Source organism: Arabidopsis lyrata (assembly GCF_000004255.2).
Source record: "Arabidopsis lyrata subsp. lyrata unplaced genomic scaffold ARALYscaffold_7, whole genome shotgun sequence".
Lineage (NCBI taxonomy): Eukaryota > Viridiplantae > Streptophyta > Magnoliopsida > Brassicales > Brassicaceae > Arabidopsis > Arabidopsis lyrata.
In genome coordinates, this window is record NW_003302549.1 from 12,103,469 (window position 1) to 12,130,201 (window position 26,733).

The window sequence follows — 26,733 nt, forward strand, 5'->3', positions numbered from 1 at the left end:
ATTCACGTTGGAAGAAGTTTTGCTTTGAATCATGTTTTTTGAGGTTTTAAAAGGTCTTGATAATACGTATTCCAATCTGGTTTCATACAATATAGAATTAGGAACTGGCAGCGATAATAGTAAAAATAGAGAGAGAAAGAAAAGTGATCATTATCGTCTTAAGCGGTGTCGACTTCTTTGCCCTTCTTGTTCCTCCGCCGCAAGAGACTGGGCTTGTAGCCGACTTCGAGCAACTTCTCGACCTCCTCAAACTGAAGCCCTTTGGTCTCAGGAACGAGCAGCCAAATGAAGAATAGCCCGATCGTGGAGAAGCCAGCAAAGAGAAGGAAGGTCCCAGAGGAGCCAAGAGCATGGGTGAGTGAGAGGAAGCTCTCACTGACAATGAGATTGGACACCCAATTTGAGACGGCGGCTATTCCTCCACCAAGACCTCTGTATCTTAGCGGATAGATCTCAGAGTTGACAATCCACGGGACAGTGCCCATACCTGGTGCGTAGACTACGATGTAAAGCCCCAAAAACACTATTGCTAAGAACCCAAACTTGCTTGGACATCCATCTTTGAAGAATGTTCTTCCTCTTGAGCTGCAAGTTGCTTTCATCTCGTCCGACAACACCACACATGCTCCTGGTGCATACGGCTGTACTCCGCTGGCGCAGAATCCACATTCAGACCTGAGACACTTCATGCAGTTCCATCTCGAGGGAGGAGCGTTTTCGGCTGCGAGAGGGGCATATGCTGAACAAGTAGCATTTGGAGCAAACATCCTTGACTCCAGCGCATCGATCTTGGGGGCGTGAATGGCCGCTTGTGAGAACACGATGGCTAAGATGATAAGACATGTTATGATCCCAAACATAGAGATGATCATAAGCTTCCTTCTCCCGTACCGATCGACAAACATCATGCTCACAATCGAACCCAACGCATTCAAACCAGAAGTAATGAGAGACAAGGCCATAGCTGTCTTGTTGGAGGCGTAACCAGCAAATTGCACAATTGAAGGACTGTAGTACATGACAGTGTTGATCCCCACAAACTGCTGTGCCACCTGCACTGTGATACCAGCAGCAAGTCCACGTCGAACGACGGGATTTCCGAAAGCTCCTTTCATTTTCGCGGTGAAGCTATCACCGATGATTGCCTCATCTGCTTTCTCTGCCTCCACTGACTGTTTCAAAGCTTCCATCTCCGCCTCCACTTCATCCGCCGGGTAAATCCTCTCAAGGATCGCTCTCGATTCCGCAACCCTATCCTTTCTATATAACCACCTTGGAGACTCAGGTAGCGACAACATGAGCACAAACTGAACTATGGCTGGAATTCCCGCAACACCCAACATCCATCTCCATGTTCCCGGAGTCTGTTCACAACATTTTCAATCAAAACTAAGAGACTTTCTCAGTTGATGATATAACAACACAAGAACTTGAAACTAAATCATTTCACTTACATGGACAAAAGCAAGATTGATGAGGTAAGAGAAGAATTGTCCTCCAGTGATGAGAAGACCATTGGTACTAACAAGTGCACCTCTAATCCTCGCCGGAGAAGCTTCAGAGATGTACAACGGCGACGTCATCGAGGCCATACCAACACCAAATCCGACAAAGATTCTTCCAACAATGATAACCCACGGAGCCGGAGCAAATGCCATCACAATCGCACCGATCAAGAAAAGAACATCAGCGATAAGAATCGACATCCTCCTACCAAACCTATCATTGATCCAACCTCCGATTGCTGCTCCGACGATGGCTCCAGCCACTGCCATACTAACAATAGTTGACTGAAGCCATGTTTTCTTATCAACTTCATCAAAGTCCTCCTTGATGAAGAGAAGAGCCCCGGAAATGACTCCGGTGTCGTAACCGAAGAGAAGACCTCCGATTCCGGCGGAGAGAGCAAGTCTCATGATGTAAGGTGTCTTCCATGTTGTTCTCCAACACTCAGTGAACTCTGTTTTGTCTGCTTTCGCAATTCCTCCTTCCACCATTGTTTCTTTAACTCTTCTTGTCTGATCTCTCTGAATGTGATTCTCTTAGTAGAGAAAAGAGAGATTCTTCTCAATCGTTACCTGCGATTCACAATAACAAAACCCAGAAACTGTTGATTATATAAAGAGAGATTAAACGAATATACTCGAAATGGGAAATTAAAATCCTCATCTTCTATCATTAAAGCTTTTAAGATTTTCGTTTTGTTCCTTTCCATTTAGACAGATCTTATAGTCAAGTCAACAATTAGATTAGACCAAACCGAATAAGACAGGCAAGTGAAAAAAACATAATAAGTTAAAAAAAGGGAAAAGTTCAAGTCGTACCAGAGTTTTTTTATTTTAGAACACAACAGAGACTCAGAGAGTGATACGAGAGATAAAATAAAAGGATAGAAGATGAGATGAATTTGGATAAGATTCTCTTAATTATAAAGTTGATTAAGTGGGACCCATATGGCTTAATTACTTTTGACCATCTCGTATTAATCTACTATGGTTAGTTCCGAATTTCACGAGATTCTGGGTAAAAAGTAAAAAGGAGAGATGACTAATCTCTGTGATTTACTACCATACTTCATGATTATCTCTTTCAGAAGATTACCGAAAAGATAATCTTATGGATAAATACTAAATTTAATTTCCAAACCATAAAATATGAGCCAATCTAAATCCTAATGCATGCATTCGTCAGAATATGATTTGTTTATTGGTAATCAACAGAAAAATAAAGCAGGGAAAATTTTGAAAGATGTGATGATGATATCCTCAAATTACATCAATCAGATTTTTACAGAGCAGGGAAATTTTTTTACCTGGGCAAATAACACTCTTAATATGATTTCCCAAATCTCGATCGAGTAAACAAATATTTTTCTCTGAATACTGTTTTAGTTAACACTTTGAAACAAAACAAGAATGAATGTCCTATGGATTTGCGAAACTGAATTTATAGAGAATAAACTCAGATTGAAATGCTAAATTTAGAAGAAGAAAAAAAAGTTAACAGTGACAATTTGATGCTAAAACAAGTGGTCTAACTAAATATCCAATAATTAAGGATAAGAATTATTCACTGGAAAATGGTTACGTTTAGTGGTTGTGTTTTCTTCTCAAAAACCCATTAGTCAAAACAAAAACTGTATGTCCTAAAAAGTTGTGTTAGTTAATAACTGTAACAGTTGGATCTGGCTATTATTGGTAAATGAGTAACATAAGTTTATATCAAAATTTCAAGTTGGAAGAAAAGTCTTCGCACGAGGAACTTCATCAACATATTTCAAACACAGATGTGCTATTTTTAAGCTAGCCAAACACGAAAAATTGAATTACCTGTCTTTTTTAAAAAAGCATCTCCTAAAGTTGTGTTAGCTTAATTATTCGTATGTCTTTCCTCTTTTGTTCTCTCTTATCATCTCCTCTCTTTCACTTGTCTTCTATATTTTTTTTCTGTCAAACATGTTAACATATTTGAATGGTTGCATAACTTTCATTGCTTAATGTGCAATGAATTTACTTAAAAGTAAGTAAATTTAAATGGTTAATGTGCAATGAATTTGAATGGTTGCATAACTTGCATTGCATTGCTTAATGTGCAATGAATTTGTATGGTTGCATAACTTGTATTGCAAAACACATTTATTTTATTTCTTTATTTAAAGTTGGCTTTTGATAAATATTTTATATTTATGTTTCTCATAAAAAAAAAAAAAAAAAAAAAAAAAAAGTAATAGGACAAAACAAAAGAAATATGTCAAGAGTGGGATTTGAACCCACGCCCTTTCGGACCAGTACCTGAAACTGGCGCCTTAGACCAACTCGGCCATCTTGACTATCTGATGAATAAAGACACAAAGATTTATATCAAACATATTAACAAAGTTAAACCCTTTCCACAGTTCTTGAACCCTAAATTCGAGAACTTTAATTGATGGCACAATTTCTCCATCGGAGGGTTAATGTTCGTTTTCTGAGAATGAAAACGTTAATATCTTCTTCTCTGTCTCACAAATCCCACTCTCAGATCCTCTGCTTCTCTCTGAATAAACTTGCCATGATTTACTCTCAGAAGTTGTTACAAACAGAGGCCTCTCAGTCGTCGGCTTCCGGTCCTATGTTTTCCGGCAATGCGACGACCATCCTACGCCGGATGCTAGCGGAGAGGAGAATTGGCAGGTTTTTCTTCTCAAATCCTATCTCAATTTCGAAATTCATTTGCCTGATTTTTGTTTGAAATGTATAAATGCTGAACCTTTTTATAATTCTGCTATGATCATCTCTTACGAGATTGTAAAGTCTGAATCTTGTTTGGTTCACATGTAACATGTTTTAGCTTTCAGGTGGAGAATCAGAGAAAGAAAGAGAAGTTAGATAAGACATTAAAGGGTCTGTGTGTTACTGGGAGATTGAAAGAAGCTGTTGGGTTGTTATGGCGTAGCCGGTTGCAAGTCGAGCCTGAGACTTATGCTGTGCTGTTGCAGGAATGTAAACAAAGGAAGGAATATACCAAAGGGAAACGGATTCATGCTCAGATGATTGTTGTAGGATATGCTCCCAATGAGTATTTGAAAGTTAAGTTGTTGATACTTTACGCCTTATCAGGGGATCTTCAAACCGCTGGGATTCTTTTTCGTAGTTTGGAGATTAGAGATTTGATCCCGTGGAATGCGATGATATCTGGGTATGTGCAAAAGGGTCTTGAACAAGAAGGGCTTTATATTTATTATGATATGAGACAGAACGGAATAGTTCCTGATCAGTATACTTTTGCTTCAGTGTTTAGAGTTTGTTCTGCGTTAGCATCGTTGGAACACGGTAAGAGAGCTCACGCTGTGATGATAAAGCGCCATATTAAGTCGAACATTATAGTTGATAGTGCCCTTGTTGATATGTACTTTAAATGCAGCAGCTTCTCTGATGGCCACAAAGTATTTGATCAATTGTCCACTAGAAACGTTGTTACGTGGACCTCATTGATGTCTGGCTATGGATATCATGGAAAAGTTTCAGAGGTGTTAAAATGCTTTGAGAAGATGAAGGAAGAAGGTTGTAGACCAAATCCGGTTACATTTTTGGTGGTTCTCACTGCGTGTAACCATGGAGGTTTAGTTGATAAAGGTTGGGAGCATTTCAATTCTATGAAGAGAGATTACGGGATTGAACCTGAGGGACAACACTATGCAGCTATGGTTGATACGTTAGGGCGTGCTGGTAGGCTACAAGAAGCGTACGAATTTGTAATGAAGTCACCATGCAAGGAGCATGCTCCGGTATGGGGTTCTTTACTTGGGGCTTGCAGGATTCATGGGAATGTGAAACTGCTAGAACTCGCAGCTACAAAATTTTTGGAGTTGGATCCAACGAATGGGGGGAATTACGTGGTGTTTGCCAATGGATACGCGAGTTGTGGATTCCGTGATGCTGCTTCAAAGGTTAGGAGGAGGATGGAGAACGCAGGAGTTAAAAAAGATCCCGGGTATAGCCAGATCGAATTACAAGGGGAAGTTCATAGATTCATGAAGGATGATACGTCTCACAAACTCTCAGTAAAGATATACAAGAAGGTCCACGAGATGACTTCATTCTTTATGGATATTGACTACTATCCAGATGACTTAGAATCTAGCTGTCCTGTTTGATGGACTGATATGTCGTCTTGTCTTGCATTGTTTGACCGCGCTGAAAGAAATTTGTTTCCGACGATACTGTTGCAGTTTCTCATATTAAGCCTGGAAGAGAGAAAAGGCATGCTGTGGAGTCAAATATTGGGTGATTATGGAGAAACTCCAGTGCTAGACTCTGCCAAATCTGTTGTGGTTCAGACACAAGTTTTGATGGACGGGCATTAACAAATTGGTTGGTAGAATGTGATTTGTAGATAATTTAAGATGGTGGTCTGAATTTGGATTGAATAGAAATATAATTGATGTGAACTCAAATCTTTGGACAATGTAAATAGGTCCTATTCTCTATAGCTACTTCTCATGTCCTATTGTTTCGATTTAATTTATTTTTTTAACAAGTATTATTTCATGGTTTTTTTTTGTTACATACATTTACTCACATCCATACATTCAAATCATTGTAATGGTGTTCTTTGGACACTTGTAGCATATCTTTTTTACGGAACCACAAGTTATCCTCCAAAGCTCTAGAGAAATTACGGTACCCGCATCAACTTCTAATCTCAACTAAACACATCCAATCACCTATCTTCTTTTTTTTGTTCAACTAGTACATCCAATCACCTATCTATGTTAACCTTTTTGAAGTACATTCTAGAGAGTAACTTTTGTTTAAGTAACTATTTACAAAGAATGCTATTACTTATATCTACGTATCCAAACATTTTTATAATTAATTATCTACGATCCATATAACCAAACACAATTAAAAGATTTTAACATTAATTATAAAATTATTAATATCAATATAATGTTCAACGATTAATAATATAGATATTTAGCATATTTTGTTTAGATTTAAAATTAGGATTCTCCAATCATCTAGATTTGATTTTTTGTTTTTAATTATTTTGAACCATCATATAATACATAAAAATAATAAAAATCTAAAAGAATGCTGCATATATTGTGATTCGAATTTTGAAAAAAAAAGTACATACTTTACTCAATTAATGATAAATATGTGTTCCACGTTCCACATCGACTAAAATGTTTAGACAATGATTCAGAGTTATGTTATGATTGATTTTGTTTTATTTTTCTGGATATTAGTTGTTATGGTTGATTTTGTTTAGACTTTAGACAATGATTCAAATTTGAATAATTTCCTCATTTCTCATCCTTTTTTGGTTCTGTAGTGTGACAAGTCACCTCATTTTCCATCCTTCTTCGATGATGTAAACATGTGGACACACAGAGGCTGGAACTCTGATCCCTATTTGAAGATGCGTTCAGACTACTTTGTACCTCAATGGAAATACTACGAGCATGTAGTCATTTATTATATTCTGATTTTGATTTTGTTTTAGGTTTTGCTAAACCAAGATTCTGATTTTTATTAATTGTGGTGGAATTTTGTTTTCCATTGTGTGTTTCTCTAGATATAGTTGTTATGGTTGATTTTCTCTTAGCTATTGCTCTGATTTTCATCGATTTTGGTGGAGTATTCTTTTCCATATACATTTCTCTAGATATTCGTTGATTTTGTCTTAGGTCTTGCTAAAATAAGATTCTGATTTTCATTGGAGTTGTTTTTTCTTCCATATGCATTTCTCTAGATATTAGTTGTTATGGTTGATTTTGATTTAGGTCTTGCTCTGATTTAGAAAAAAATGATTTCTAGAGCCAAAAAAATTAATTAACAAAATATTTTGGCTATGAGTAAAAAAGGAAAACCAAAACTTCTAAAACTTGATTTGATCCACCAAAACTTTTAAAAAAAAATTTGTTTTGTAAAGTTTGTAAAACACTTGCCAATCAAGCCAGTAATCTATATACAAAGTAATGTAGGTCTCATGGCCATTCCCAAATGGTAAAGGCAGCAACACCGCTACATAAAGCAATGGAATATGAGACCTTTTCCGGCTATGCTTCCAAAGGAGAAGCCATTAGTATGCTCCTTCTACGTCTTCGCCTTGCCGAAATTAATTTTAGTTTGTGGCGTTTACTTTTAGGGTTATGCAACCATAATTTTAGATCACCCCTAGACAAAGTAACTGATTTTTTGGAGAAAAAATTGTGTCAAGAAACATAGATACTTACTAGAATCTAAACTCGAGATCAAAATCGAATTGCAAACGAAAAACAAAAATTGTATATATAGAACATAATTAGAAGATGCGAGATTATGAAACTTGAAATCTACAAAGCACTATTTATAAGAAATAGTGCGAAACCCTAATTAATTCGAGATTATTTAATACTTTACCCAACCCAAAAACAAAGAATAGGTCCATTAAATCAAATAAAATAAAAAGACATAAGAAAAAACCAAATTGCTTTCATTGAGAGTTGAACTCAAGACCTCCCGCTTACTAAAGGGGTGCTCTAACCAACTGAGCTATGAAAGCTACATGACAGTAGTTGCACAATGATAGCTTTAGCATAGGACACAACTTGGATGCTACAATGCCAACAAACATGTCTACTAAATAGTTTCGTTATATGTATATGATAATCTCAGTTAAACTTCTCTTCACATTTATCATCGTTGTTCCGTTGTTCAATTGAATCTAACAAATGTTAGCTTTTTTTCTCCCCACAAATACTTTATCAGTAAACTTCCATCCTTCTCTCTTTATAACCCATATATTTATCCACAGCTCCATGTCTGGGACTAGCAAAAAAGATTTACATTTTTAGAGATCACCTCGTAGCTCCTATTGTTATTTTCTCTGTTATTGTTGTAATATTGTGTAAACTGACAACTTCTTCTGGCATCATCCGCTTGGCCATCCTTCATTCTCAAAGATTCAAACCTTTAATGTATATATATCTTTCTATACCTCAATCAATAACAAAAGAATTGTCAAACTTATTATCTTGTTCAGCAAAAGAGATTACTCAGCTATGATATCTCACTCTCGTTTCTTCTTCCGAACTACAAATGATAAAAGCCGGATAGGAGATGGCTGTGACAAGAAAAGAAAAGTGAAGAATATCATGTAATCCCACTTGTATTTGAAAACAAATATGGTCAGTTTCTTAGATGTGTCTCCAAAACAATAATACTTTCACTTTTACAAACAATAATTCATGAGGTTCTCTTTCAAGTTGTGAACTCTAGTGAAGCTGAGGTTCTGTTGACACAAGTAGAAGAAGCAGTTAGTAAATAACATGAGAGAAAAAGGTGACTTAATTTGTAATCATCATCCAAAGTATATATCAACCCTTTTAAATACTTTGCAAGTTATTAACGAACCTTGTGTTTGGGAATGTGAAAAGAACCTCTCTTGCTGGCCCTTTGCTCTCACCAGTCGTTTTACTCGACTCAGACGTAGCCCATTTGACATGGCACCTGTCCATTAATGACGACGTAGCCTTAATTAACAAAGATAGATCTCTCTCTATGTATGAAATTGACTTAGCTAGCTTAATTACATCTTGTCTTTGCGTCTGTTGCTCCTGTGTTGCTTGACTCTGCACCAGTACTAGAGCTGGACTTGTTCAGTGTCCTCGCCAGATGTTTCAGACGAGTCAGCCGTATAGTCCCCATCAGTTTAGCCAGCTCTTCCACTGGTATTGCCACACCTGCATGTCCCCAAACACACACATGATACACACTTTCACAACAATTTTGTTTTTGTATTTCCATTAGTTAGATTGAGAGACCCTCACTCTGATCAGACTCAACCAAGCTGGCTCCAGAATCAGGCGGTGAGATCACTGCTGCTTGGCTGCCTCCACTGATTGCTTGGATCTGAGAGTCGAGGCGGTTTATCTCAGCTTTCTGCCTTCTCAGCTGATAGTTCTTGCGGCGCCGTGCCAAATGCCTTTCCCTCTCATCTTGGCTCATAGATTGTCTTCTTTCTCTGTCTCGTAGACGCCGTCTTTCCCTTTCCTGCTCCTTCCTACTACTACTCCTAGATCCCACTGCCTCTCCCTCCATTCTATTGCTCGCATATGACTCTGTATTAACTCAGGATTCAATGATATTTATAAGGATAAAACTCTGTACAGATCAGTTGTGATGGTGCAAGAGTTATTTATACCCAAAATCAGAATTTCCGTAACATGACCGGACAGAAAAATAAAAGAATAAACATTTCTGTGTGGATCTATCGAACCAATAAACCCTAGGCTCAGACTACTTGACAAACACGTTTTAGAACCGACGAACCCTAATTTCGTAAGAACCACATGAAGAAAGCAAATCTTTTGGCGAACAAAAACACCTAATCAATCATCACACGGCACTCGCAAAACCCGAGCGTCATGAGAGTGGATAAGAACTACGAAGCGATGATGCGTGTGAAGAAGATTGTAGTCGATTCGAAATTGAAACGATGCGAGAGAAAGAGATTCAACAACTGACCTGAACATACGTCACCGAGTTGAAGCGTCGGCGATTAAGGGATGAGGATTCGACGAACGTTTTCTTTCTCCCAACAAATGTTTATCCTGTCTTTTTTATTCGATTAAATTTTTAAGCAACGTTATCATATGTGATTTATGACATCCTAATTATTACATTATCATATTTGCCTAATATATAGATAGGTGCATTCCATTTAAATTATTTGCTTTCTAATTATTACATTATCATATTTGCCTAATATATAGATAGGTGCATTCCATTTAAATTATTTGCTTTCTAGATTTCTTTGGTTTTCTGCATTTCGTGCGCTATACCGTTGGATTTTGTGTGTGGTTTCCGTCGACAGCAAGACAATCTCTAATCTCATTGAAAAACCGGTTGGATTTAGTAGGCATGTCATTCATGCCAACTAGGATCAGAGCTCGCGGGCTATCCGGCCCAATCTTAAAAATACACTGGAATTGGACTTAAATATATGCCCAATAATAATTGTGCTTTTTGGGATGTCTAATTTAATTTTACAAACTCAACTCTATGTATTTCCTTCAAAAAAAAAAAAAAAAAAACCCAACTCTATGTATGTTCCTAAATCACCTTAACACATGTACAAGGGAACCAACATGAAAACATCAATGAAGTGAGAACACAATAGTTTTCACTTTCTCTGTCACCATATTAAGTTGAAATCAGGATTATGGCTCTTCGCTCGACTTAATAACACAACCATCTTATGATACAAATTTAGAGAAAATATGAGTCGTGCAATGTATAGATTTTTTTCTTTACCGTGTAAAAAGGATTTTTCATAAGGGATACAAATGGACAAAACGTGACCTCCAAATGTGAATCTAAGCGAGACGTGAGAGGAAGAGATAGTGTTATCTCCAAAAGAACGCCCAAACTAGTTTAGCTTGAGGCGATGTGAGTGATGATAATGTTCCTATTGATGACATGTGATCATTATAAGAAGAGAAATAGAGAGAAAACTAAAGGTACCCCTTCAATTGAGACATGCTCCTTTTATTGACTTATGCCCAGATTCAAAGGTCCTATCTCTAGTTTAGTCTCGTCGATGTTACCATTTCTACATATGCAACACATTTTGACAACAACTATGTCGAAAGTGAGGAGAGGACGCAGTAGTTAAGCATGAAAATAATGCAAATGAGACCAAATTAAGAGGCAGAACAAAATATAATAGATGTGTGATGCATCGAGGTGTTAGACATAGAGATCCTAGCCATGACGACAACTTTATCGATGAACTCATCTCGTCTAAACATTGGCGGACTCTGACAAATTAGGAGGGCCTAGGAAGATCATATATTCCATCAACAAGGCAAAGCCCATCTGTCCTCTCAACGAATCAATTAGATCGACTCTAACTTTTACCTGTTGATACATGCATCCTCTGCACAACAAGAAACCACAGGGGAAGAAGCTACAACATCTAATTGCTTTGAGTGCACCAATCACCTCTAGGATACAATGGCAATCCTAGAAGAAATCATTTACAGCCCAAACCACAATAACCTCAACATAGCTTTGACTTTGCACCAGAATAATGTCACAGGGAAATTCCAGAAGCTGGATAGACAATGAGCACCAATAATTTTTCCCAGGACAAAGTGCCTAGAGGGATTCGAATGCAGCTGCTCCTAGTTTCATCTGGAATGATACATCTATCCACAAACCAATACTTAGACAACAAAGAAACCTATCAGACTAGTCCAATTGCAGCACTAAAGATTCCTTATTGCAACATCACTCACAATCACAAAGAATCTATCACCACAATTCGCTGTCTCAAATCTTATTGATCATCATCAGGTCATAACAGACAAACAGAGGCACATATTATCCTCAAACAGCAGAGAAATTCAAACAAATTACAGAGAAAAGAGGGTTTCAAATTCGAAAATGAAGCCACCAGATCCAGAAAATAAACCTAAAGTCATTTGGAGAAACCACCACGCTTCTGGTAACTAGCAACCTCACCATCATTAGGGAAAAACCCCATGAGTCTACCGGCAGAGTTCTGGTACGCATACATGAAACCTCCCATGAGTCCGATCAATCCTCCAGTCACCATTGATGGTCCCTTAATCCCAGGCTTAATCCCTACAAAATCGCCAATTCCAAATCAGCACATTCTCAACCTACAAAATCAGAACTTCAAAAGAGAGAGAGGGAGGTGTATGGATGGACCAGAGAGATAGCCGACGGTGACGGAGATGCCAGTGATAGTAGAGAAACGGAGGTAATCGAGGGTGCTGAAATTGCCGACGACTTTAGTAAAAGCAGGATTCCGATCAACCACTGGGTATTGTGGCTTCTCCAAGGCAGTGATGTCAGTATTCATTTTCGATCGACGAATCTCTGATTCTATCTTCGTTTTTGCTTTTCCGATCAAAATCTATCTCTAGGTTATATTCATTTCAACAGAAGCTGAGAGTCTCTATTTCGTCTAGAGGCTTTTCTCTTTGACCCATAAATTTTCTTTGTTGGGCTTTCTCGTAACAGACCCTAAATGGGCCCATTAGCATCTCCGATTCTTGAAACCACTGCTCTTTAGTTCAAGAATCATATCACTTTCAAGTTTCAACCCTTTTCAACACAACCCATATGTAGTCCATTTTATATCATTTGGCGGAAATATTATTAAACGATCACTTCGATCGCCGGAATATTATTACATTTTGTGGTATTTCTAACAAAATTTACAATAAAAAAGGCTACATATCTTGTTATTTGATCCAAGATTGAAAAGTTAACTTCTTATACCGAAGGTATGCTAGGCTAGTGGTTAGCACTTGGAATTGGTTCAATTGTGTTCATATTTCAATTTTCTTTGGGATGAGTATTTTCAAAGTAAATAGACTAAATTAAAAGCTGACCTCATATATATTTTGAATAACAATAATGGACTTTAATATCTCGAAAAACATGATTTACAAATATCATATCTAATATAATACGAAATTTAAATATATAGTTTCAAAAACCAATTTGTAAATAATACATAAATCGTACTTGAATCTATATTCTCTTAAAATTTAAAATCTATATGATTGAGTTGAGTGTCGACACTTTAGTTGCTATCTTTCTCTATCTCAATTATTAGCTGACACATATAAGAGTACTGAATCAAATACGATGCAAGTAGGTTTTGAATTTTGATTGACGATTTTTTGTCATGACTTTGTTTATATGATGAATTATTCATTTCTTTAAGAAAAATCGTCAAAGCTGCAAAAGCAGGGTTTCAACATGCGCAAGCGGAGCCCAACTGAAACTAAATTTCAAGTCTGTCTCCTTAACCACTCCGACATCTTTAGTTATTTACCATGCCTTCTTTTTTTGGTGAAGTTGAGATATATGTAATTATGTATATATAAACATATTGTGGAGGTAAAGGCTAAACTTTACATGGATACTTTTAAGCAGAGACTTGAGGAATGATATAGCTAGTAACCATCAACAAGACAAGAACCAATAAACTCGATGTGTAGAATATAAAATATATCATACTCATTAACTTCGAAATAATTAATATATATATGATTGCCGTTTTAACCATACATATCACCACCACCTACAAGACTCTTTAAAAGAGCATACCAACGAAAACAAACTCTATATACATACATATTTTTAGAACTTCAAAAAGATGGAGGAACAATTATTTTAGTTTAGAGATGCAGAGACGTATCAACGTCGTCGTATCGATCAATCCCACCCATCTTCTTGTCGTCTTTATTTGGCCACTGATGACAAAAGCTTGGCTTTTCAATGGATTCAGAGGTGGGGTGTGGGCATAAGGAGAGGGAGAGGAGCTGCTGTGACGAAGATGTTTGAGAGTTTGTAGGTAGAAACTGAAAGAAACCGAAACTTGTGGGTTCGCTGTAATATTGCAAGATGTTGTCTTGGTGGTTAGGTTTAGGGTTTAGGAGCTCTCGTTCAGCTCTTAACTCTCTTGCTCTCTGAAGTTGTCTGAATCTTTCTTGAAGCAAGACAATCGAAGACTGGATCACCATTTGTTCCTTTCGGTCTCTTGCTATTGAACTCATGACGTAATGATATGATCAGTCGTGGAGAGAGTCTTGCTAGGGTTTGGGGCCATGTTACGTGTGTTGATCCTATTTATATATGGAGGAAAAAGGTCTATATTATTTCTTGTTATTTAATCTGCATGAGAATATTATTAAAAACAATAAAAGTATATAGGGTTGTTGAGTAGTTCGATGAAATTCCGAAAGGAAGAGAATCAGGAGTAAAGTGGGAAGAGAACAAGAGGAAGAAGGCAAAAGGGACAATCTAAGGATTGTAAAAAGAGAATGTATAATGTGTGAGTGGAAATTTGCATATTTTTTTATTTATTTTTAAGAGTTTAAGAGCAAAGGAAAAAAAGTTGGCCAAAGTAGAAAATGGTTGGGAGGAAAATGACAAGAAGAATGTTTGAAGGGAAGCACATGGATTGGTTTGTTTGGATGATTATTGAGATATATAACCTTTTTTCATGCTCCCCACTTACCTCCCTTTAAGGGCTCTTTTTATTTGAAACGGAAACTTTATAACCCCGCGAATATAGGGTCTATATATATAAGGGGATGGTCTTGTTAAACGTTTGATTTGATTGTATGCATAACAAAAGTTTTATTTCAATGATAAATTTTCAATATTAAATACAAAAATCTTGCAGGGACATGCCTAACCATTATATATAAGAAGAGTAATAAATCAACGATCATATTCGTATTTTGCTATATTCAAGAAAACTTGCATGAGGTTTTAATATTCCTTGGAAAAAAGTGAATATGAGAAAAGGGAGTGACAAAAGGGTTTAGGAGAGATTTTGGTGGCTTGGGAGATGGTGAAATGGAGCCACTTCTTTGTCTCTACATCAAATCTTCTCGGTGGAATTTAAAGTTATATTATTGGCATTCAATTAAAAATGAAACACACTTTAAAGAAGAGAGTCAAAAGTTGTTAATGGTTTCTATAAATTAGTTGATCCACTTTTAAGTTTTAACTTCTTATGATTTGGCAAGGATGAAAAAGTATATAAAAGTGGGCCTATCTATTGATAAAAAGACAAATGGAGTTCAAGACTAGGGAATAATGATATCAACATACATATATATGTTGATAAATATGAGATGTGTTTTGATTGATAAATAATTGTGAAAAAGACCACTCATTTTTACACAAGACATTCTCTCTCGATCTCCTCGTTTTCTCTCGATCGAAATGCTACTCTACGCTCCCTTCCCATAATGAAAACATCCATGCATGTACATTATCATATATTTACTCATTTTGGGATCGAAAAGATTAATTTATAACTAAGTAAAATACAAATGTATTATATACGTATCAATATATATGTTTCATGCAAAGATGCAAACTTATATATATTTTCTATCGTGATAATCTTATATAATAGATATTGGTTGTGTTTGATACATATATATATATATATATATATATATAATTGTATTAACATAATTTTAACACCCATATAATGTAAAGTTTTTTGATCCAATTCTAAAACACATGTGTACGTTTTGAGTTTCTTTTCATATATAGTCGGATTTTGCAAAGCCACATTAATTGGTCCACAAGATACAAAACTTATCTCACATAGTCACATATACCAATTTATACAATGCCCTTATAATGTATCACTCTTGATTGTTGATATTAGATAAGAATGTAAATATCATAATAAATGAAATGATATTAGATTGAATTGGTGAATTTATTGTTACAACCTCTAAGAAAGAAAAAAAAAGAAAGTGAGACAGTATAGCTACAAAACGGAGCGGGTTGAAAAACAGAGGAAGTGGACAATGGGGATACAAAGTTTGAAAGGCACATCAAAAGTGGTGGGAGCAAAAGTTTGTCGTCAAGTAATTGGAATATAATGGCATGCATACACGAAAGCTGAAGATGCTACGACGTTTAGGATTTGGATTTACATTGTTTTTCTTCCTTTTTTCAGCTTCGGTATCTGCGATGTTATCGATAATGCTCTGATTTGGTGATAAGCCCAATTAGATAGATGATTAACATAATTAAGTGGGATCGGATGAGACAAAACATAAAATGTCTTTAGATTAGTTGAAAGAGATTAGAGACAAGGCGTGCCATTTCTGGTAAAACCATTACAACCACTCCACGTAAAAAGAATACATTATGTTTGTTAAATTTTCACATTTTGTTCTTTTTTTACCCTCCATTTTGTAGTTTTACATATCTACTACTATTTATATCTATTTTTAGCTTATTCATTCTAAATTTGGTTACTTTTACTGTTGACTCAAACTTGTAGCCTAGTTGTTGTTTTTTTTCACATGTACTCATGTACCCAAGCTTAATTAAATTCTGAAGAAAATTACCAAGCGGTTTTAGTTTTAATTTAATGGGCCGATTCTTTCTTTCGATATTATCAGAATTTCAACGCAGCCCAATAGAGCCTGTTAAAAAAAGGGTTTAGTTATAGTTTTTCATATAAGGGCTTGAGTTTTGTTTATTTCACGAAAAGAGTATAAGCTTTTATTCTGTTAAAATTAGAGCCCTTCTCTTCTTCTTTTTTGCAGTGTCAGGCCAATTCTAAATCCCAATTTTAGACGTTAACCTCCGCTTGAAGGCTTGAAATTTCTGTGAATCTACGACGGAGACTGTAAGTTCCGATCATATTCACGACGATCTCGTTTTATCTGCATTCGAATCTTTTCTTCCTCGTCGTGCAATTCATAAATTAGATTATTTGTTTATCCAGAACATGATGGATCAAATTAGGGCTTTCATTGTGCGGATTTGAATGTTGAATTGTTTGATTTTGGGTTTAGCGGATTGGTGAATTACATCAGAATCAGTAATCAGGAAAAGGGTAATGGAAGGAGAGAAGCTTATAGAAGATCGTGGCTTTTTGGCTGCTCCTCTGACCTTCTTCGTCGTCGTTGTCTTCCAATTGCTATCTAAGTGGCTTGACCAATTGAAGAAGGTAAAAAGATTAAACCTTTTTTGCTTTTTTCACATCCACTTGAATCATCGTTTTGAATTGTGGAATTTCTCCAGAAAGGGTCGAAGAACACGAGGGAATCAGAGCTGCGATCTGAAATTAAGCAGCTTTTGAGAGAGGCCAGTGCATTGTCTCAGTAAGCCCTTTTGGCTGTCAAATTTGTCACATTTTGTTTTTGTTCTAGTGATTAGAGAAGCTGCAGTGATTGAAAAAAACTATATGAGTGTTGTTGATGAGAGATTTAACTATAGTTTACTCGCAGGCCTGCCACGTTTGCGCAAGCAGCGAAACTTAGGAGGTCAGCAGCTACTAAAGAGAAAGAACTTGCACAATGTGAGTATTCATACATAGTAGCACTACATTGATTCCTTAGTGAGTGTAGAGTTCACGAAATTCAGGAATATGATGCAACAGTTACTTAGCTTTACTATCTGGTAACAGATTATTCCTACTAGAGCACTGCATCATCATGGTGTAGTATAGGTGTGTATTTGTTTAATGCTCGTTTTGAAATTTAGATCTGGAGCAGCATAACAAAGAAATCAAGCTTTCATACGATATGTATGGGAAGGTTTTACTTGCTTCAAAGGTAACTTTTAAGTTTGTGTGCTCAAGCTTCTCTTTTTCTTCTTCTAAAACTCCTTAATTGAGATGTGCTAAGAACTTTGTTTCTAGGTTGTGATATACCTAATCTTGGTATTATGCTTCTGGAGGACTCCAATTGCCATTATCGCTAAGCAACTTGTTCAACCGTTTGGTGAGTAGTTACTTTTACCGCTCTAAAGCTCGTTTTGGGATAACACATAGAAACAAAAAAAAAAACTGAATGTGGTGTGCCTCACAGGGACTTTGTTATCTTGGGGAACAGGAGGTCACTTGACAGGCCATGTAATGGTAGGTTCCTTACTTCCTTCTCGATCCTTTTCATTGGGCTTGTGTGATTGATAGTGTTGGTTGGGTGCAAATGCAGGTCGGGATCATACCGTGGCTGATACTCTCAACCAGAGTAAGCAAATATGTGTGTAGGTTCGTGGAGTTCTAAATCACAGCCCTGAAAAGAGTGGAGATTGGATGGTTTTGAGTTCAAAGTTGTAGCTTTTTAGGAGACACTCGTGGCAGAAACTGTGCCTCTCTTTTTTTTCCTAATCTTCCCTTAACAATGTATATTTTATATATGAATCTTTTTCTATGGTTTTTGTTGGATTTTACCAATAACAAAGTAGTTCGTTTTCTAGAGTTGGGCAGATTGTTACTGAAGCAGCCCAATATTTACCCAATGTGAGAACTATATATACATCACAACGCATTGTCTCCATTCCTCTAGTGTTGTCAATTTTTATCTTGTAACACCGACTTTGTAAAATCAGATTCAAAAGACGCGTGTACTTATTCAACACGATGCCAATGCATGTGGTTCATTAAAATGTAGCATTATATCACCGAAAATGGAAGAAACAAATAAAAATACTTACTACTATATTAAAAAGTGGGTAGCTTGGTGAAAGGCACTAGAGTTTAATGGAGAATCTTTTATCAATTAATTTGAGGGCATTATAATATCCACTTCCAAGTTCCAACCACCTCATAACTTAATTAAGGAAAACAATTTAAATCATACTCTCTCCGTTTTCGAATAGTTGTCGTTTTAACTATATGCACACAAATTAAGAAACTATTAATGTTGTTAGTTTTTTAATATAAAATATCATTAATTATTTACCTAAACATAATTTAAACAATAGTAAATCAAGTTGCATAATAAAAATAAATATACAAAATAAAAAAGTAATAAATTTTGCATCGAAAACTGAAAACGACAACTAATTAAAAACAAAAAAATTTCTCTAAAACGACAACTATTCGAAAACTGAGGGAGTAGTATGTTGTTTGGCTTGAAAGGAACGTGCACGTGTCACATCATCCACACTTGTCTTTCTAAATCAAAGGACTTGATTGGATTTTGGCTAAGCTATTAGAGCAACCCCAATGAATGAATCCTTAAAAGGATCCTTAAACATATTTTAATCTTACTTTACAACAATTTTAAAGTTAAGAAATTTTGATGAATCCTTAAAATTTTCTTTGTCCAATGGTGAGTCCTTAACTAGGTTTCTTAAAAAAAAAATATTTTTTAAAAAATGGAAAATTATAAACATTTTTATATGATAAAACTTAATAAATATTACAAATTCCTAAGAATTTTAAACATAGAAAGCATAAAAGCAAAAAAAAAAATACAAAAAAAAAAACGGAATAACGAGTAGTCGTTAGCTTAGTTTATGCCAAATTGTCGCCAAATATGCTCAACCAAATCAGCTTTCAGTTGTTCATGTTTAGTCCGATCTCGTATTTCGGATCGAGTGGCCATCATATTACCCAGATTTGAAGGCATTTCTGTAGAGTATGTGAAATCCACTTGTGAAGATGTGGTTGATTCCGGGTGTTGGAATTCGGTGACATCAAACTGAGTGTACCCATCTCGTTCATCCTCTACTATCATATTATGAAGAATTATACATGCTCGCATAATCTTTGCTATTTTTACCTTATCCCAAATAAGAGCCGGATTTTTTACAATGGCAAATCGAGCTTGCAAAACTCCAAAAGCACGTTCAACATCTTTGCGGCAAGCCTCTTGATTTGTAGCAAATAAAGAAGCTTTTTGACCTTGTGGAATAGAAATAGATTGGATAAATGTAGCCCATTTAGGATAAATGCCATCTGTGAGATAGTAAGCCAAATGATAGTCGTTCCCGTTGACTACGTATTTCACTTTCGGAGCTTTACCTTGTAATATATCATCAAAAACTGGTGATCGATCAAGAATATTTATATCGTTTAAGGTACCTGGAGGTCCAAAAAACGCGTGCCATATCCAAAGATCTTGGGAAGCAACAGCCTCTAAAACGATTGTTGGTTTGCCGGATCCACGTGTATATTGCCCTTTCCAAGCTGTGGGGCAATTCTTCCACTCCCAATGCATACAATCTATGCTTCCTATCATCCCGGGAAATCCACGTCCCGCTCCAATATGGAGTAGTCGTATAAGATCTTCTCGTGTGGGTCTTCTTAAGTACTCATCTCCGAACAAATAGATGATTCCATCAACAAAATGGTGTAAACATGACATCGAAGTACTTTCACCAATTCGTAGATATTCGTCAACCGCATCAGCCGCATGACCATATGCCAACATACGAATTGCTGCTGTAGCCTTCTGTAGTGCCGAGAAACTGAGCCTTCCGGTAGCATCTCTTTTTTGTTCAAAGAATGGAACTTCATTGGAGAGTCGATCAACAATACGCATGAACAAGTGCTTGTTCATTCTGAAACGGCGTCGAAATATATGCGGAGGGAATGTTGCATCTTCAGAGAAATAGTCGTTCCATAACTGGATGTGACCTTGTTCACGCTCTCTTTCAATATATGCTCGTTTTTTTTTTTCTTGACTTGTTGTTGTTGACGATCACCATAATTCTCTAATGTTTCGTCGATATATTGATCAAATTTATCGTTCAACATTTCGTTGAGATTATAATTTGAAGAAGATCCCATTTTTCTAAAAAAGAATTTGTTATGAATCGTAGTAAAAAAGAGAATTTGTTGTCGAGAAAAAAAGATAGTGTTTTGTAGAAGAAGAAGAAGAATAAGAATTGGTGATGGTGTTTTGAAGAAGGAGAAGTTTAAGATTGTTTTCCTCAAACGATTGTTTTATAGAGAAATAGTGTTTTGGAGAAAAGAGATATGTTGTTTTGGAGAAGAAGAAGAAGAAGAATAAGATTGTTTTGGGAAAGAAGAAGAGGAGTGTTCGGTTTAAATATGAAGAGAAACTAAAGAAACATAATTTGAAAATAAAAGTATCAAACAAACTAAATTACAAGTCTGAATATTGTCGGCACAAAAATACAAAATACTAGTGTCATGTGTTGAAGAAATGTCGACACAAAAACACAAAACAACTCTGTCTCACTGTTGTCTATAACAAGTGAAGTCGGCACTAAATCACAAAAGCATTGGTGTCACATGTGTCTCTTACTCGGCTCACCTGCATAATTGTTAATAAGAGAAGTCATCAGACCAAACACATCTAATAAAAACATCATACACAAACCAGAAACTTAAAACAGAAGCACAAAACATTCAGAAACTTTAAGACTATTAATAGAACATGCTTACACTTAAAACAGAACATGCTTAATAGCAAAGTGTCTAGCAGTTTAGTCCTACTAAGACTTAACAGAACATGCTTAAAATAGAACATGCTTACACTTAAGTTAACATTCAAGTTAGTTCAGTTTAAGTCAACATTCAGTTTAAGTTAACATTCAAGTTAGTTTAGTTTCAGTTGAAGACAAGCATACTTAGCTAACAGAAATCATTTCATTAATAGCAAAACACATTCAGACATACTTCAAACATAAACTAAAGACATAGTTAAACTTAAAACAGATAATTAAAACATACTTCGCTTAAATAGAACATAAAAACAAACTTAAGCTTAGGACAACAAATCCATTATGAGCTTGTTCTTAAGAGTCATTTCTATGTCAGTTAGAGGCTCTGTTTTTAGCATCAAAGTGTCTAGCAGTTTAGTCCTACTAAGCTTCTCCTTAACATTGATTAGCTTCTCTTTGAAAACTAAATCTTTCTCCTTAATCTCCCAGATACAATGTAACTCCTTCAAAGTCTTGTCTTCATCTCCAATTTGACTTGTTGTCTTGGCTTTGGCTTTGGCTGTGGCTTTGGCTGCCTTAACACCAGTGGGACGAGGCTCTTCCTCGTCAATGTTGACTGGCATAGAGCATGAGGCCTGTGCAGAGCCGTCCTCAAACCTCTTCCTCTTTGCTGACCCACTGTCTTTACTTGTTGATGATCCGCACCACTTCTGATCATGGCGAAGCTCCCTCCAAGCATGCTCAAGTGTGAACTTCGCCTTGTGATCATTGTAGAAGATCTGGTGAGCCAAGTTCACCACATCATTCTCATTCTGGCCACTGGTCTGCTGTTTGGTTGCAGCCTCATAGCTTCCTACAAACTTACAGACTCCCTCATTTATCTTTGCCCACCTTTGTTTACAGCATAATGGAGCTCTCTTTTGCAGACCTCTCAGCTTGGGACTTGCTGCAAAGTAGTCTGCAATGCGTTGCCAGAAAGCTGTGGCTTTTTGCTCATTGGAGACAACAGCATCCTTGGAGGTGTTGAGCCAGGCACTAATGAGAATCACATCTTCTGTTGGTGACCATTTACGTCTTGATTTGCGGTCTGCAACAGGCTCTTCAGCAGGCGTTGGAGCTTGATTTGGGTCAATCCAAGGTGCACTAAATGAAAAACCAGCATACTGATTTGGTGGAGGCATGGGGTTATCTTGTTGAGAACTTAAGAGGTTTAAAAAGCTTGAAGGATTGGTATATGGATTCCTTGAATCCATATCAAAATGTTTCTGGTTTGTGTTAAAAGGAGAAGATAAGAGCTGTGGTTTTTGCTTTAAGAAGACAATGAAGAAAAGAGGATTATGGTTCAATGTTTAATAGAGTTGCGGATGTTAAAGAGGAGTGAATATGGTTAGGTTTGAATTAACTAGAGCTGAAGCTATTAAAAAAGCTTCAGTCTTAAGTTGAAGTGATGGTTAGCTGTTAACTTTAAGCAATGAATGACATACACTTTAACCTACTCTCAACCATGCAAGATAACAGAGACTTTAACCTACTTTAACAGAGATCATAACTATGATAATGATCATATCTAACCTAATCTAATCACAGAGAGCAATCAATCGAAGAGATGCAATCAAAGAGAAGCAATCAATGACATACTAATAACTATGATTTAGACTCCTCAGACTTTAACCTACAACAAGTCATAATCATTTATCACAATGCATTCAATTAAAAACTGAACTCTTTACCTATTAAACTGAACTCATACTTTAATTATTACAAGAAACAAGTCATAATCATTTATCACAATGCATTCATTTAAAAACTGAACTCTAGATTCTGGATTCATTTATCAAATGATGGTTTATATTAGTCAAGTTTTAAATCTAGATTCTGCATAATTGGACAGACTCAACTACTTTTTAAATTACATTAGGAAACACAAACACAAACACAAAGACAATGTTTAATAGAGTTTGAAATCAAGTTTTAAATTACTTCGAAATGGATTATAGTACAGAAGCCAGAACAACACACATACCTGACCACCACGATTTATTCTCTGAGAGTTAGGAAACACAAACTTCAATTCCTGTAACAGAAACCACACAATCAAAGGTCATAAATCAAAGAAAAGGCACAAATCACTAACTTTGGTGGATCAGCAGATTTTTTTACACGAATCAAGATCAAATACAAAACTTTAATCTCAGATTATGTATTCAATAACCCAAATTAACAGATTAAGAGACTCATTATCAATTCAAAAACCCAAAATTGCGTTTACCAATCAAAAACCCTAATTTCTAGCAAAACAAATCTCATATCACAAACCCTAATTTTGTTAACATCTAAATAACCCTAATCAAATCATACAATAAAAAATATACAGACAGATTCGTACCGTGAGGAAGCGTTTGGAGCCACTAGAATCGCCTTTCTCTCCGATTTAATTTTCAGAACCTATTGATTAGGTCAACGAACTACTGTTGGTGACCACGCCGACGGTGGAAATGAGTATCACGGCTTACTGTGTACAAAGGCTTCGCCATTTACTTCCGATTTGATAATCAAAATCGCCGGAATTGAAGATTTGGTGAGTTTCGCCGTCGGAGAAAACAAAAAGAAAAGAGAGAGAGGGTCGAGAAGAGAGAGAACTGAAACGCGAAAGAACAATTGTTTTTGTTTATCTCACAATTCTTGCCAATAAAATGATGCCACGTAGCACCTCTTGCAGGAACAAAAAAACCTTATATTAGAAACGAACCTTGGCTTTTGATTATGTTTGGATTTATTTTTGGGGCTTATATTACAAGAAATTATTGGTAGAACCTTTAAGGTTCTCCCATTGTTGTTGCTCTTAGTAAGAGTTAATAAGACAGAACCAAAGGAAAGGGTTTGGTTAGTAGAGGCTAATTGGGAGATGGGAAGTGCAATAAATAAGAAGAAGGGTTCATTAAATAGTGTGTGTATGTGTATGTGTGTGTGTGGGCATCCAAAGTCCCATCTTTATAATTTAAAACTCTCCTCGGGATATCAATCTTCTCTTCTTCTTTCTCCATTTTCCTAGAACATTAAAAGACAAAATATGGAGCATTGTAATTTAATTAATCCTAAAGGTCATTGTGAGATTTCACTTTCGTCTTTAAGGGAGGGGGGATGTTAGAAAATGTGTTTTTGGGGTTGTGATCAGAACCCATGCACATTTCAATTCAATGCATCTCATAATATACGTATTAACGTCTACAAGAACTTTTCTACCACTTGGCAGATTTAGGGACTATGTTTCTGTGCCTCTATCACCCCTAATTCAATACCAGTATCATATTTCAGCTTACTCTAAAACAACAAGTCACGACAAGATGATATCATTGTAAAGATAAATTGAGTTTACTAGAAATTTCATGTAATAAATAAGTATCGCTAATCTGCTCCGCATTTGTCGAATATCTAATTATGTGATCCGTTATACTTAAAGAGAAAGTTGAATTCCTATAAAGTTTCAGAAATCAAATTTGCTCCGCTAATAAACTGAAAACCGAAAACCATAAAATTTTAAGAAAAAAGTATTCTCAATATGAAGTTATGAACTATGAAGTGAATTCATCTAGTTTTTTTTTTCTTTAAAATAGTTAAAATGAAAAAGTGAAAAATTAAGACGGTGGTAATAGGAATTTTTTTGAAGAAAATGATAACAATAACTAATAACACTTCACTTCAATCTCTAGTATAAACTATAAATGTATAATAACCTATTATATTTGTAATTAATATAAAAGGTTTTCAAATATACTTTTCTTATGCTTTTATTAGAAAACTCTTACTACTTGTTTTTTTTTCTCACAAGAGTAATATCCGTCAGGTAATCAATTTCTTGTAATCTCAACATTTGTGGGTCTTTTAGTAACTAGAATTTTATTACCTTACGGATCGGAACATATATAATCGACATTTTTAAATATTGATTGGTATTTGTGATTTGTCTCGTTTTAGATTAAATAAAAAATATACTTTTCTTTTGACTATAGTCTATAACGGATATTAAAAAAAAACAAATGGAAGTTGAATCTAAAAACTAATTTGTCAAGCCTTTAATTTACACAAAACTAGTAGCAAACTTATTCGTCAACACACTCAATTTTGGTGATATTTTTCAATAATGGCATAGGGACCCAAAGCGATGTGAAGTAAAAGCATGAAGCTTCTCTCTATTTAAAGCCTTAAGCCGAATGTGGACACTATTTCTCTTTAGTCTCTCTACGGAACCTGTCTTCCTGTCTTGTCCAAAATCGGATTTTTAAGAGTACAAGTGAGTTATTTGGTGGCCGAAATCAGTCCTGGAGACCTCAGCAGCAAGATGAAGCTAATTGATCGAAGAATGAGGTTAACGGAACTGCTCTTACGATGCTCCATCAGTGTCTTCGCTCTCCTCGCGCTTATTCTGGTTGTTACTGACACTGAGGTCAAGCTAATCTTCACTATCAAGAAGACGGCCAAGTACACCGACATGAAGGCGGTTGTGTAAGCTTATCAAAAACCCATTTCGATTTTAGTTCTTTCACTTGAGAGAGATGGCAAAGTTTGTAACTTTTTGTTGATTCTTGTGGGGATTGATTGATGCAGGTTCTTGGTGGTGGCTAATGGGATAGCTGCGGTTTATTCTTTGTTGCAATCAGTTCGTTGCGTAGTGGGTACGATGAAAGGAAGGGTTTTGTTTAGTAAGCCTCTTGCTTGGGCCTTTTTCTCTGGTGATCAGGTGAGTTTAGTTTGTGTTTCTCTTTTTCCATACATTTTGTTTGCCAAAATTAGTGAATTGGATGGGAGATTTTTGGGGTTTGGCTTTGTTATTGTGAGATCTCGGGTCAAATTGGAGAAAAGTAGGGTACTATGTTGAAAAGTCTCCAAGCATTAAATGGGTTTAGTTGGATATCAGAATTGAATTAACTTAGGTAGGAATGTTGCTTGTTTGTTTGCATTTGGAATTGAATCTAGGAGATGAAGTTTTGTTGAGCATTTAAGAGTGTAGTTGCAATGTAATGGTGTGATTTGAATGAGCAGGCGATGGCGTACTTGAATGTGGCAGCCATTGCAGCGACAGCAGAGTCTGGTGTGATTGCAAGAGAAGGAGAGGAAGATTTGCAATGGATGAGAGTGTGCAATATGTATGGCAAGTTTTGCAACCAAATGGCTATAGGAGTCTCCAGCGCGTTGTTAGCCTCCATTGCTATGGTTTTCGTCTCCTGCATTTCTGCTTTTAGTCTCTTCCGCTTGTACGGTGCCACCAGAGACCGCAGAACCACACCTTGGTGAAGTTCTTGCGCTTTGTCTTCTTTACTAGTGTTGAATGTTGTTGTTAAAAAAACAAATAGTAAAAAAGTGTAGGCCCTTGTTGGTTCTTCTTCTTCTTCTTGATAATGTTATATGTGACAAACAATATGTAAAACTAGACTATTGATGTTCTGTGTCAATGTGCCATATGCTGTGATCAAAAACAAGACTTATTGTTGAGCAAATCACCCACCTCATTGTGTTTCTCTTTTACACCGACCTA

The 26,733-nt window shown here is 36.1% G+C and overlaps 8 protein-coding genes and 2 non-coding genes across 13 annotated transcripts; 4 read left to right on the plus strand and 6 right to left on the minus strand.

The window, feature by feature from the left end:
- Positions 1 to 17: 17 nt before the first annotated feature.
- LOC9304203 (inositol transporter 4) lies at positions 18 to 2,912 on the minus strand. Of its 2 annotated transcripts, none has more exons than XM_002870109.2 (3): positions 2,813 to 2,912; positions 1,455 to 2,078; positions 18 to 1,364 (listed from the first exon to the last, which is right to left on the minus strand). In XM_002870109.2, the coding sequence occupies exons 2-3, from the start codon at positions 1,995 to 1,997 to the stop codon at positions 159 to 161; spliced, it is 1,749 nt and encodes a 582-aa protein (XP_002870155.1). In that variant the 5' UTR covers positions 1,998 to 2,078; positions 2,813 to 2,912; the 3' UTR covers positions 18 to 158. The 2 variants fall into 2 exon arrangements, with proteins under 2 accessions (XP_002870155.1, XP_020873968.1); XM_021018309.1 differs by lacking the exon at positions 2,813 to 2,912 and adding an exon at positions 2,325 to 2,374.
- An 830-nt stretch (positions 2,913 to 3,742) lies between these two features.
- Positions 3,743 to 5,981, plus strand: LOC9306227 (pentatricopeptide repeat-containing protein At4g16470). Its single transcript, XM_021018311.1, has 2 exons — positions 3,743 to 4,172; positions 4,330 to 5,981. Exons 1-2 carry the CDS (start codon positions 3,928 to 3,930, stop codon positions 5,633 to 5,635), a joined length of 1,551 nt encoding a protein of 516 aa, XP_020873970.1. The 5' UTR covers positions 3,743 to 3,927; the 3' UTR covers positions 5,636 to 5,981.
- Positions 3,749 to 3,829, minus strand: TRNAL-CAG. Its single transcript has one exon. It is a non-coding gene; the product is annotated as a tRNA-Leu (tRNA).
- Positions 5,982 to 7,957: 1,976 nt separating the features above from the next.
- TRNAT-AGU lies at positions 7,958 to 8,031 on the minus strand. Its single transcript has one exon. It is a non-coding gene; the product is annotated as a tRNA-Thr (tRNA).
- Positions 7,965 to 10,451, minus strand: LOC9304204. 2 transcript variants are annotated; one of them, XM_002870110.2, is made up of 5 exons: positions 9,996 to 10,446; positions 9,299 to 9,589; positions 9,062 to 9,211; positions 8,883 to 8,978; positions 7,965 to 8,760 (listed from the first exon to the last, which is right to left on the minus strand). In XM_002870110.2, exons 2-5 carry the CDS (start codon positions 9,567 to 9,569, stop codon positions 8,744 to 8,746), a joined length of 534 nt encoding a protein of 177 aa, XP_002870156.1. In that variant the 5' UTR covers positions 9,570 to 9,589; positions 9,996 to 10,446; the 3' UTR covers positions 7,965 to 8,743. The 2 variants fall into 2 exon arrangements, with proteins under 2 accessions (XP_002870156.1, XP_020873986.1); XM_021018327.1 differs by lacking the exon at positions 7,965 to 8,760 and having other exon boundaries at positions 8,769 to 8,978; positions 9,996 to 10,451.
- A 105-nt stretch (positions 10,452 to 10,556) lies between these two features.
- LOC110226475 lies at positions 10,557 to 11,868 on the plus strand. The gene is given in 1 exon segment (XM_021018337.1): positions 10,557 to 11,868. A coding segment is annotated over 1 exon segment (174 nt). The 5' UTR covers positions 10,557 to 11,486; the 3' UTR covers positions 11,661 to 11,868.
- Positions 11,785 to 12,534, minus strand: LOC9306228 (NADH-ubiquinone oxidoreductase 20.9 kDa subunit). Its single transcript, XM_002870111.2, has 2 exons — positions 12,207 to 12,534; positions 11,785 to 12,119 (listed from the first exon to the last, which is right to left on the minus strand). The coding sequence occupies exons 1-2, from the start codon at positions 12,358 to 12,360 to the stop codon at positions 11,953 to 11,955; spliced, it is 321 nt and encodes a 106-aa protein (XP_002870157.1). The 5' UTR covers positions 12,361 to 12,534; the 3' UTR covers positions 11,785 to 11,952.
- Positions 12,535 to 13,510: 976 nt separating this feature from the next.
- On the minus strand, positions 13,511 to 14,594 carry LOC9306229. The gene has a single exon (XM_002870112.2). It carries the CDS (start codon positions 14,066 to 14,068, stop codon positions 13,691 to 13,693), a length of 378 nt encoding a protein of 125 aa, XP_002870158.2. The 5' UTR covers positions 14,069 to 14,594; the 3' UTR covers positions 13,511 to 13,690.
- Positions 14,595 to 16,561: 1,967 nt separating this feature from the next.
- Positions 16,562 to 18,340, plus strand: LOC9306230. Of its 2 annotated transcripts, none has more exons than XM_021018329.1 (8): positions 16,562 to 16,683; positions 16,783 to 17,007; positions 17,082 to 17,161; positions 17,288 to 17,358; positions 17,544 to 17,614; positions 17,701 to 17,782; positions 17,870 to 17,919; positions 17,996 to 18,340. In XM_021018329.1, exons 2-8 carry the CDS (start codon positions 16,897 to 16,899, stop codon positions 18,065 to 18,067), a joined length of 537 nt encoding a protein of 178 aa, XP_020873988.1. In that variant the 5' UTR covers positions 16,562 to 16,683; positions 16,783 to 16,896; the 3' UTR covers positions 18,068 to 18,340. The 2 variants fall into 2 exon arrangements, with proteins under 2 accessions (XP_020873988.1, XP_020873987.1); XM_021018328.1 differs by having other exon boundaries at positions 16,563 to 16,683; positions 16,853 to 17,007.
- Positions 18,341 to 25,243: 6,903 nt separating this feature from the next.
- On the plus strand, positions 25,244 to 26,695 carry LOC9304205 (CASP-like protein 2B1). Its single transcript, XM_002868087.2, has 3 exons — positions 25,244 to 25,703; positions 25,806 to 25,938; positions 26,241 to 26,695. The coding sequence occupies exons 1-3, from the start codon at positions 25,540 to 25,542 to the stop codon at positions 26,490 to 26,492; spliced, it is 549 nt and encodes a 182-aa protein (XP_002868133.1). The 5' UTR covers positions 25,244 to 25,539; the 3' UTR covers positions 26,493 to 26,695.
- Positions 26,696 to 26,733: the final 38 nt, after the last annotated feature.